Source organism: Lepisma saccharinum, chromosome 13, assembly GCF_977018435.1.
Source record: "Lepisma saccharinum chromosome 13, izLepSacc3.1, whole genome shotgun sequence".
Classification (NCBI taxonomy): domain Eukaryota; kingdom Metazoa; phylum Arthropoda; class Insecta; order Zygentoma; family Lepismatidae; genus Lepisma; species Lepisma saccharinum.
This window is the reverse complement of record NC_139241.1, coordinates 65,767,568-65,779,578: the sequence shown is the minus strand read 5'-3', so window position 1 is coordinate 65,779,578 and position 12,011 is coordinate 65,767,568. Positions and strand designations below refer to the sequence as shown.

Below are 12,011 nucleotides of genomic sequence, written 5' to 3'. Positions count from 1 at the left end.
AATACCGCATTTTTTATATCAGTCAAGCTGTGATATTTTAGATTTCTTCCGTTAGTTTTCTGATAATAGTTTTCACAGCATTCCATAGCATTTAGGCATGATTTCAGTTGACAAGAACAAAATAATCTTATTTCAAAACATAGAGCGAAAAGAAATCCAACGCGCTTAAGTTAAAACTCCCTTACATTGGAAGCCTGGATAGAACAAAACAGGGGTTCTTTCTTAACACGATTTCTTGAAAACCATTTTACACATTTGAATCAACTTTGTGATAAATTGATTAGAAAGGATGAATCTTAACAGTAAAAGTTGTAACTCTTCCCCTGCTACTATATTTTAGAAGATATTCGTTGTCAAATATCTCAATTTTTGCATAAGGAACCAGCTTTTTCCGTGCCGTGTGTTTCGATGATGACGTCATGCATCCACGGACAACTGCGCATACGATCTGCGCCGCCGAACGAGCACCCCCTGGGGATTAGTGAGTAAGTGGTGATAGGATCAAGACGTGTCGTGACAGCTGTCCCGAGTATCTACCACCGTCTCATTGTTCGAATTGTATCCTTTTCTTTTCGTGTACGGGAAATTCTTCGTGGTCCAGTGACAGTGAAGTGAAGTGATATAGTGATTGAGTGTCGTGTAAATTATAAGGGGCAGAGAATGAGGCCCGTTCCATTATGGCCGGGAATCATATCCTGAAATCCTCCTCCAACGTGGACGCTGAGAAATGTTCCAACAAACGTTCTCGAGAAGAAGTGGACGATATACACCCTGACAAAATCTCACGTAGTGATACATCAAAGGTGCCCCCCCCCCCCCGATTCCACCTCACTATTGGTATGATACGGATATGCCGGCCGGGTCCTTACATTGTTCTGTTTGACGGTAAAGATACAAACGAGAAATTTCTCGCCGCTGGGAGCGTTGGTAATTACCTCCGTAAGAAGGACGTTCCGAGTACAACTAGTGGAACAATGCGGTCGTAATAGCATTCGGGTGACTTTCCCCACCGCTAAAGCTACTAAGTTTTTAACTCGTAGTGCACTGCATTATGATATGGGAGTCAAACCGAGAATTCCATTCTCTTTAGTTCAACGGGAAGGCCTCGTATTCGGCATAGCTCACGACGTTTCCGAACAGGACATTCTCGGTGGCTTCGAGAGTCCTATCCCAGCCTTCATGGCCAATCGAATGGAAAAAAACTATGGAAGGAAGATGGCTCTATTCCGTTAGTTTCAGCATTGTGACCCACGTCAAATTTTATTTATACTGACGGGTCGAAGTCTGCAGACGGAGTGGGATGTGCTTTTTACATACCATCTCATAATATCACTCGACAATTCCCCCTCCCACCAGATATGTCTTTCTTCTCGGCGGAATGTTATGCTATGTTTAAAGCGTTACAACTTGCCCTGCAATTACGACTCGTATGGGTGTGCGGGATCCCGAAAAGCCTGGACCGGGATCGGTAAAATAAATTCCCGTCCCGATTCCGACTTCGGGAGATGACTTCCCGACTTTTCGGGATTCCGAACAGTCGGGAAATACCGAATGGCCATTTTAAAAAGCCATTAATTTTCGACGATCTCTGCATTATAAATTTCTGGAACTTATCGGAAATTATTCGCTTTTATTCCAGAAATGCAAAAACAATCAATCAAAGTGAAAATGTCTAAAATTCGAGATTTTCAGAGCTTCGGGAAGTTTCGATCATTTCCCGTCCCGGAAATTTCCCGACTTTGTCGGTAAATGGCGAATATTTCCCATCCCGGATGCCGGGATTTAAACAATTTCCCGTCCCGATCCCGTCCCGACCAAAAAAAATCTATCCCGCACACACCTAACGACTCGATCACTCTTTAAATCTCACGGAAGCATTGAGTGTACTTCAACCGCTATCACGAACAGGCCGGGCAGCATATAAGTTAACGGTCTTTCCCTATCTTATCTTCCGAATCATGTTAGAACTTGAACAAAAGGGTCTGTGAGCGACCTTTACGTATATTCGAGCACACACTGACCTCAATAAATTTCAAGATCACTTTGATGTAATGGCTAAACAAGCGAGAACGAAAGAACAGGTTACCCCGATGCGCCTGCCGTACACTGACCTTCTCCCACGGGTCAAAATCAAATTAGAAAAACAATGGGACGATTGGTGCATCCAACAACTACAAAATACCACTACCTATAAGTGGCATGATCAATCAATCTCACATCTCGAATTATATTCAAATCACAATATTTATTGTCTTGTTAAAGCCACAGTTCATATGCAACACTTTCTTTTCCACGCGCTTCTCGTCCATCGGTGCGATCTGTGGGCAAAGTTGACTGGATACCCTAGCTCACTCTTCTTCCCCGTGGCCAGTTTCCAGGTAGAAACGGCCGCCCGTAGGAAAAAGGAAGATTTCTTCCTCTACCTCCCTTGCCCCCTCGCTCGACCCCCGCTGCAATGGTTGAAAGCCCAGGCTTTTAGGTTTCTCATAGATTTTTTGTAAATCCTCTAAAGAACTCAGGGTAAAATTTTCTGCAGTACTTATGCTCTCTGTATTTACACAACCCTTTACACGTTGTACAATATGTATGTATGTATAATATGGGATGTAGTTTTATTATTTATGAAATGGGAACGTGTTATGCTTTCTTTCTTTCTTTCTTCTTCTTTTTTTCAAATATGGAATATATAATGATTAAATTACAAATATGTACTCAGGCTCTCTCTCGCTCTCGTTTTAGTAGTGTTTTATTTAAATATACTACTCTTGGGCTCTAACAGTCACAAATACGGATGTATTTATTTGGCAAGAGAACGCGTGTTCATATTGTTGTTGGTTTGGTTTATTTTACTTCGCTTTTCTGCCACATTTGGTTATCGCGAGAATGAGAATGAGTGATGATATGATGAAATTGATGAAGGGACCTCATATGAACAATCCAGGCCAGGATTCGAACCCTTGACAACCGCCTTGTCCTATTCCTATGTGTTGTACAGTGGGATCCATGAGTATTACCGTGCAAATTGTCCATCACCGTGTTCGTGCGCTTTATTTGACCCAATAAGAGCTTCAAAAGTTAAAAGAAATTTCAAAACAAGCTGTTGACAACTTCTCCACCAGCATACATAAAATCCATCATTTAAAAACATATAGGATATAAGAGAAAAATTAATGAAAATAGTCGTGGACAATTTGCCGTGCAATACTAGTGGATCCCACTGTACTATGGTTGTACTCTGCAGTGAATAATGAAATAATTTGGAATGAAAAATGTATCTCAGAACTCAAAAAGCCAAATGAATATTATTGAAGAAACTACAAAAAAGTGTGTTTCGTTACCTGTTTTGTTTCTATGCGTAAAGTGTACTTACGTAAAACACCAAATCAACCAACCGTGGGGGATTGGTTATCACAGCGTGCTACGATACCGGGAGTTCCGGGTTCGAATCCCGACCTGGGCATGGGTGTTCTTTGTGTTTGTCCCTTCATTAATTTTATCTTATCATCTTCGTAATTAACCAAATGTGACAAAAAAATGACACTAAGTAACAAAAATGAAATCAAATAATTGTTTGATTGCTTGATTTGGTTTATTTTACTTAGTTTTTCCGCCACTTTTGGCTAATCGCGAAGATGATACGATAAAATTGATGAAGGAACACACAAAAACAATACCCATGGATCTCTCTGGCTTAGTAGTAAAATCATTGGTCAAATCAAATCGTTTTTTTCTATTTTCGAATGTGGGTGGTAGTTACGTGTGCTTTTTTTTTAGTAGGCCTACTCATTCATCATTTTGCAATCTTTTCCTGTTATTGACATTCTATTTTTAGGAATACTAGACCCTAAAGGGGGAGGGGTGTGATCCCCCTTCCTTGAGCATGCCACTGACTGCTACCCCAAGTGTCGACGTCACCGCACATCACTGCTGTCAGTGAATTTCTTCAATGCCCACTTCGGCAACAACATAGCAACCATTTCCGATGTCCCTTTCGACTCTACTTTACGAACCACGGACTGGGCCTCCCCAATAGCGCAGTGGTTGTCTTGAAATCAAGGGGTCCCGGGTTCGATACCCGGTGGAGGCACATATGTGGTTTGGATCCCACTTTAAACAGTAGGTCCAGTCCCGATTAGCCTTACTGTGCATAAAGTGGACTTAAAACACTAATTCAAACGAACCACGGACTGGCGTCGTGTGGATCTTGTACAGCTTTGAACGGAAACACAAAATCGTAACGTAAACAAACTTTCACATAACAAAACACTCACGTGTTTAGACTTTAGAGACATCAGAAAAAGAAGAGTGTTACTAAAGTGTAGGTGTTCTTTGAGAAAAATGAGCTGTTACCAACTAAGACCTCTGGCAGGAAATCGCTAATAGGCGGTGTGTGCTAAACAAAGAAGACAACGACGACCCATTGAAATAAACTGTGGCTTGTGGAAGGAATGGAATCTGTGTCTGTGAACGCAGGTTACCACTGCGCAGGTGTTGAAGAAAATGGAATGTAAAGAAAAGACATTTTCCTTAGTGAACGAGTGATATATGATCAGGAATAATGTTCTGAGTTAAAATAATTGGAAAAACAATATATGTGAAGTTTATTCATAGACACCCTTGGTTGTGAAGTGAAATCATGTTAAAAATGTTGTGTCCCAATAGAAATGATAACAGATTGTCTCTGTCAGTGTTCCTTATATTTTGCATTGTAACAGCAACAGGACTCAACTTAAACCAAAGCGACTTGTGCTTTCATCATAATTCTTCATGCAAACATCAGGTAGGTGACTTAAAAGTTACCTTTACTATATACCTAATGAGGATAATCGAGCACCTTTCTTTTTTGAAAGATCCCTACACCAAACCAGAAGTACAAGGTGTTAATTGTTGTTGTGTGACATGTAGAGTTCATTTTCTCGTCTATATATTCAAAAACCATACGTCGAAATGTATATCACAATACCAAAGTGTGGCGGCTCATGATCCATGTATTATATGATTATCTGTTTCATATTCTTGCCTTATTCTACCGTAGGCAAATTTGTTACAGACCTAAAGGTGCTCATTATGTTTATAATAGTTGCCTCTTGCGGGCATTGCTAACTAAATTCATGCACACACGTAGCTAGAAATTTCGAATTCTGCACACTTCACTTCAACACTTACTTCAGGGTGTAAGTGATTATGTACTGCATGTTTTCTGGACAAGGATTTTCCCATACGGAAATATGATTCTTTGTTTACAAGCATAAATTTATTTAGGCATGAGGGTACTATTATCGTATGGGTGAAACACCTACGAATCATATATTTCGGACTTCTTTACATTGCTAACGCGTTGCGGAACATTTCTTAAGGCGAAATAATGCATTTCTAACTAAGATAATGTTTATTTTCTCTATTTACGAGTACTTACTGTTACTTGTTGTTTCGAATCTGTAACACATTATGGCCGTGATAGCATACTGGTTTAGGGGGCGTTCTGAGAGTGTTTTGTCGTTTATGCAGTGGTGCAACCTCATTCACCGGAAAATATCTACTTTCGTTCCCCTATTTGAAATTATGCTAATATGTCGCATTTACGTGTAGAACTTGTAAAATAACCTTGCGATTTACCACGTTCATTGTCCATACACAGCAATTCGGAACCATCTTTCTTTCGCAATTCGGAACCATCTTTCTTTCGCAATTCGGAACCATCTTTCTTTCGCAATTCGTTAATGCTCTTCCTTCACGCACAACACTCTTGCAACCTTGAATATTGACGTCAGACGAGGAATGCCTATGCGGTTAGGTTAGGCCTGTTAGGTTAGGTTCCATTAGCATAAATACAAAGAAAAAATAATATTTTCGCTAAGAGACGCGTTACCTTTGTATTGCCTAACATGAAAAAGGTCTCTCCTGTGACGTCAGAACACAATGTTGCTAGAGTGTTGTGCGATAAGTGACACCCATTCGGGTCGGAACCATCTTTCTTTCGAAATTGGTTAATGCTCTTCCTTTATGCACAACCATCTTGCAACCTTGAATATTGACGTCAGACGAGGAATGCCTATGTGGTTAGGTTAGACCTGTTAGGTTAGGTTCCATTAGCATAGATACAAAGAAACATGAAAAAGATCTTTCCTGTGACGTCAGAACCCAATGTTGCTACAGTGTTGTACGATAAGTGACACCCTTTCGGGTCGGAACCATCTTTCTTTCGTAATTCTCTTCCTTGCAACCTTGAATATTGACGTCAGACGAGGAATGCCTACGTGGTTAGGTTAGGCCTGTTAGGTTAGGTTCCATTAGCATAAATACAAAGAAAAGTTATAAAAACAGCTCTCTCTGTGACGTCGGAACACAATGTTGCTACAGTGTTGTGCGATAAGTGACACCCATTCGGGAAAAATGGCTTGTTCCGAACTCGACAGGTGGTTCTAGTGAAAACACGGCGAGGCTGAAACACTGGCTACGGGGTTGCATCGTCTTAACACACGGACCACACTCCAATTTCTATAAAATTTCGCCTACTTACTAATTTCGGTGTCCTGATGACGTATTTGTAGTTCATATTTGGCGGTCACTTGTTAAAATTGTACATTTACGTGTAGAACTTGTGGTAACGATTGTATAAGTCGGAGACGGATTTCTTCAAATTTACAGGAGAAAAGACTAGAAAGTACTTACAGAATTGCGTTCTTGAGGACTTTCTAAAGCCGGGGAAATTGTTTTTTTCAAATCGTGGAACTTATTTGGCCTGTAAGTAAGGTATTTTTCGTCATTCATGCATCTCCGTTGTACGATAGCTCGTGCCGCCATTACCGTCGACTACATAAATCAAATGTTCCGTGCGTTCGATTATGTAACCCCCTGTCAGTGTAGCAACTACGCGGTAGTTTTACAAGATGCCGTGTGAGCGGTTTTTTTTCCAATTTAAGGTAACACTCTAGTTTACGTCAGTTTCCTAAGGAATACGTGTCATATATCGTTGGAAAGCTTATTTTATAAGAAATTCAACAACGTAAATCCCAAGGCGAGGAAAAATTTCCTGAAGGAGTAAATCGAGAAAAACCGATGTTGTCCGGATATGCGTAATTGAACGTACTGAGGATTTTTTTAGATGATGAAGCACATATTTAGGGGTGAAATGAGTGCTAATGGAACTTAACCTAACAGGCCTAACCTAACCTTGTAGGCATACCTCGATCCGTGAATGGATAGTTGGGCTATCGTGAACAGAAAGTGTAAAAAGAAAAAGGTACTTACCCAAAGAGATGCCGGGTGCCGCACCGCGAACGCAAAGAAGCAATCACCATGCAGATAAGGACGTAAAGTAGAGTCTAGCCTCAATCTTCGCTTAAAAACCTTTTGTGAATAGTTTGTGTGCGGCATTTATCGGTTCATAAGTTTGGAAACACTGCACATCAGCTGACGATACTGCATATCAGCTGACGATAGACAACGTGAGTCAAGATTTGCCCACCGAATTAGCAACGACCAATAAATGATTATAATGTTAAAAATAACACTTTTTTCATGGGAAAAAAAGTGATCCCCAGCTTGAAAAATGTCGGGTATGCATATGAGGTAAGTAGAAATGATTTTTATTTGAAAATAAACGAGTTTAATGTGTTTCCGGCTTATACAACTGGTACCGAACTTGTAAAATAACCATGTGATTTACCATGGTGATTGTCCATACACAGCAATTCAGAATCATCTTTATGTCGCAATTTGTTAATGGTCTTCCTTTACACACAACAATCTTGCTGACGTCAGACGAGGAATGCCTACGAGGTTAGTTTAGGCCTTTTAGGTTAGGTTCCATTAGCATAAATTCAAAGAAAAATTAATATTTTAGCTAAGAGAACTATACCTTGTCTGGCCTGTTAATTTCTTCATATTGGTAAAATGGCATCTTCCGTGGAGCTATTGTTCTTATGGTAGGGTTACGTTATGTTAAGGAAACATAGTTTATTTAATTTTTTTCTCGATTTCCATACTTGACCGCCAATTATTACATGCAGATTCGTGATTAGGAGTTCACAATTAGTGAGTAGGCGAAATTTCATAGAAATTGGAGAGTGGTTCGGTATTGTAAACTCGATCCTTTATTTACTTCGTCTTGTATATGGATTCCTACTGCCATCTGCTTAACATGCATGGGGTGTGAAGAGGTATTGTGTTGCCAAATTCTTTTGTTATTTGATTATGCTTCCAACGTCTGGTCTCAAACATGAAATCCTGTTTTGAGCCTTGCATGAAAATCCATCAACACACTGTGCAAAGTATGTATACTCATGTAAACTACCTTTCAAATCATAATTTCTCTGGTAAATAGTTAGTGAAGGTTTTAACAATGCTAATTAGTTCCTTGAACTAACTAAACCAAATGTTTTCCTGAAATAAAAAAAAATGACATACATATGGCTGTATTTCATGTAACACATGAATAATTACGATTTTTTTACTGTATTATATAATTTGGAAAAATTTGTAATCCAGTTTTTCTGCCCACCCTGTATAAGGTCTGACTACTTCAGCATAGCAGCTGAACATTCCGTGAATGGTTTTTGGGGCTATCCATTCCAGAATCGGTGCGAAATTTAAACCAAAAAATTAATTTCGTTTGAAATTTTTGACTCAAATTTCCCACCGATTCCGGGCTCTGCCCCCAACCGCTAACGTGGCCCCGCAGAGAACAGAGAACTTACCTGAATTTCACACAAAATACCTTCCCGATGTTAGACAATACTATATTCGTGCAGTAGAAAATGTCGTCGCTGGACATTTTTTGTTCTGTAATTCCAAGTAAAAACTTCCAGCGACAAAGTTGTGAAGAAAATAATGAAATTATTTTTTATAACCACTCAAAGGTTCTCAAAAATATTACTTCCATGCACTTGGAGTTTCTTTTTAACCCGAACTGCGCACAAAGTAAGGAGGCGTTGTCTGGCCATCTTGAGCTGACTCACCGCAGCATTCCGGCTAATCACCACCAAGTTTTCGAGTTGTTATTCTATTTCCATTCAGTAAAAATATTAACTGCATGCAGTTTGTTAAAATAGAATTGCAATTACTTTAATTTAATAATTGACAATTATTTCCAATGCTGCTGTTGTGAGCAACATTAGTGCTGTCACAAATACATGTTGTTTTTGTTTACATTACTGTCGACATCTCTCTCCCTTTCCCTCTCTCTTTCCCTCTCTCTTTCTCCTTCCCAGAGAGAAAGAAAGGATACTGAAATGAAGATCACCTTTCAGTTTCCAACGTACACATAAATTCATAGACAATAATGAATTTATATATATATATGTAACACATTACCATATCTCAATGTTATTCTATGAAATAATTACAGAGAAAGACGAATGAATATTAAATGTGCTTGTGTATTAAATTAAATCTAATGGGAAAATGACATGGTAATGAACTGTAATGTTCACAGTATAATATTAATATTAATAATTACTTATAATTATCATTATAAACTGCTCGCCATTAAAAATGCAACACCCAGAAGGAGTAATCGGAATCGGACGAAATGTGCACAGTGTGTAGAGGAGAGGTGCAGAAGGAAATGATTAGGTGTTCAAGGCTGTCATGCATCATGTGCGCCTGCCACGCCATCTGGTAAGTGGTACCTGTAGCAGGTCAGATAGGTGCAGAAGAGCAGTGAAAGTTCATGGTCGTGAGTGTAGTGTGTTAAAATCGGTCAGCAATGCCACGTCGTCGAATACGGCAGCGATTACAGCAGGTTTCCCAGTTCGATCGCAGCCAAATTGTTGCATACCGTGAATGCGGATTATCCTACCGTGAGATCGGTGCCCGTGTAGGACGGAATGCATCCACAGTGATCCGTCTATGGAACCAGTGGGTCCAGGAAGGCACTGTAGAGCGACGTAGAGGTTCACAACGTCCGCGTCGGACGACGGAACGAGAGGACAGACGTCTGATACGCATGGTCCTTACAGACAGAAAGGCCACGTCAACGAGGATTGCGCATGAAGTACGGGATGTTTTACAACGTCCAGTGTCCCCACGAACCGTGCTTCGTCGTTTGGCGAACCGGGGAATTTTTTCCCAGCGCCCACTGTTGCGGATTCCTCTGATGGTAGAGCATAGGCGTTTGCGTCTGAGATGGTGCCAAGACCATCGTGCATGGATGGCGGAGTGGAATGCTGTAGTGTTCTCTGATGAATCCCGCTTCTGTATACAACATCATGATGGATGTACACGCGTGTGGCGGCACCGTGGCACTAGGCTTCATGATGCCTGCATCATGCATCATCACACAGGGCCTTCATTGGATATCATGGTATGGGGTGCCATCGCCATAGGTGTTCGTTCGCGTCTCGTACGCATTCAAGGGACATTGAACAGCCAACGGTACATCACACAGGTTCTCACCCCTGTTGCTGTCCCATTAATCAATGCACTGCATAATGCCACTTTTCAACAGGATAACATGCGCCCCCATGTTGCAAGGAATGTCCTCGCATTTATGGAAGCTAACCACGTGCCCCTGCTTCCTTGGCCAGCACGTTCGCCGGATATGTCGCCAATTGAACATGTCTGGTCCATGGTGGGTCGCCGGCTGGCCCAACTCAGGTTTCCGGCACGTAATGTTGAAGACCTCTGGCACCGTGTGGAAGCCGCTTGGGACGCCATACCGCAAGCAGACATCGATAGACTCATTCTGTCCATGCCTCGCCGTGTTGCAGCAGTTATTGCTGCCCGTGGAGGCTGTACACGCTACTAGCTCCTTGGCGTTATGCAACCATGTTCTACGTGTCACACCACCGAGCTCTAACTGTAATCATTTTCTTATCTTATTATGAACTACATATTTGCCAAGTTTCGTGTTTCTATCTCATTTCCTTCTGGGTGTTGCAATTTTAATGGCGAGCAGTGTATATACAAAATATGTAACACCTTCATTGTAAAGGAAGCTCATCATTTCCCGGCGACATGAGCTAGCGCTGTATTGGCAACACTGTGCGGTTTCTCCATAAGCGCCGTTGTGTCTTCTGAACGTGAAAACAACTATAGTAGAGTAATCATTATTAACAGGGGTAGAAAATATACAGGGTGTCCGATTGTCATGATATCTGAAAATTTGCACCTGACACCTGGATTTTTCAAATTCAGTTAAAAAAATGTACATTTCAAGTTCCCTTATGGAAATTTCCATTATTTTTTTTTAGAGTAATGAGTTCATTATGTGTATTTTAATGTATTTGTGTTTTCTGTATCATGTGGTCAATCAGAATAATAAGCATGCAATTATGCATTTTTGCAGTGTTGCCAGTCGAACTTTAGAATTGGAGCAATGTAGCAGAGAAGGTCCTTCTGGCACAAGATTTGATTACTTTTAATCCAGTCATGAATTAATTAATAAATTTAATGTTTTGAAATTATGTAGCTTTAATTGCATTCATGGTTTTATTAGACCATTTTTAAAAAAATGGTGCCTGAATTATCATAGGCTTTTTCCACTTCTGTATGTGTTTCTGATGTGTAGAAACTTAATATGCATGCAATATTTTGGTAAATTTTGTAATAATGCATGTCTCCTACTACTTTTCAGCTTCGATGTATAAGTGCAACAGAAGAGGATTGTCTTATGACCTATTTTCCACGCAACACTGAAGGTTAGTACTTAAACTTTTTCTTCGTTCATGTGTAGGGCTGAGCCGATGTATTGGTATCGGAAAGTATCTGTTGGAATTTATTTGCCGATACTTTTCCGGCATTTTGGTCTTTCACACAGTCCTCAAAAATCCCTTGCGACAATTTTGCAGTCTAATTATCCTGAAAATTATGCAAAATTAGAGTTTTTTTTAATTTCGCACCAGCTTTGTGATAATATATCATGTAATTTAATATTCAGATGCAATTCTCAAAATATTTTAAAGCAAAAATCTTAGGCAATTGATACAAATAATTGTGATTAGAGTGAAATAATTACACACCAAGATTAAAATATATTTTGAACAACTTAATTATTACACAGGGTGGCT

General features: G+C 40.1%; 1 protein-coding gene across 1 annotated transcript in view; it reads left to right on the top strand.

The window, feature by feature from the left end:
• Nucleotides 1–4,461: 4,461 nt before the first annotated feature.
• Nucleotides 4,462–12,011, top strand: part of LOC145997386 (uncharacterized) — a 58,486-nt gene continuing 50,936 nt past the window's right edge. Inside the window, exons 1-2 of the mRNA XM_083134374.1 lie at nucleotides 4,462–4,780; nucleotides 11,579–11,642. Of these exons, the coding sequence (XP_082990500.1) occupies nucleotides 4,637–4,780; nucleotides 11,579–11,642 (208 nt within the window). The 5' untranslated portion in view covers nucleotides 4,462–4,636. The remainder of the gene's footprint in view (nucleotides 4,781–11,578; nucleotides 11,643–12,011) is intronic.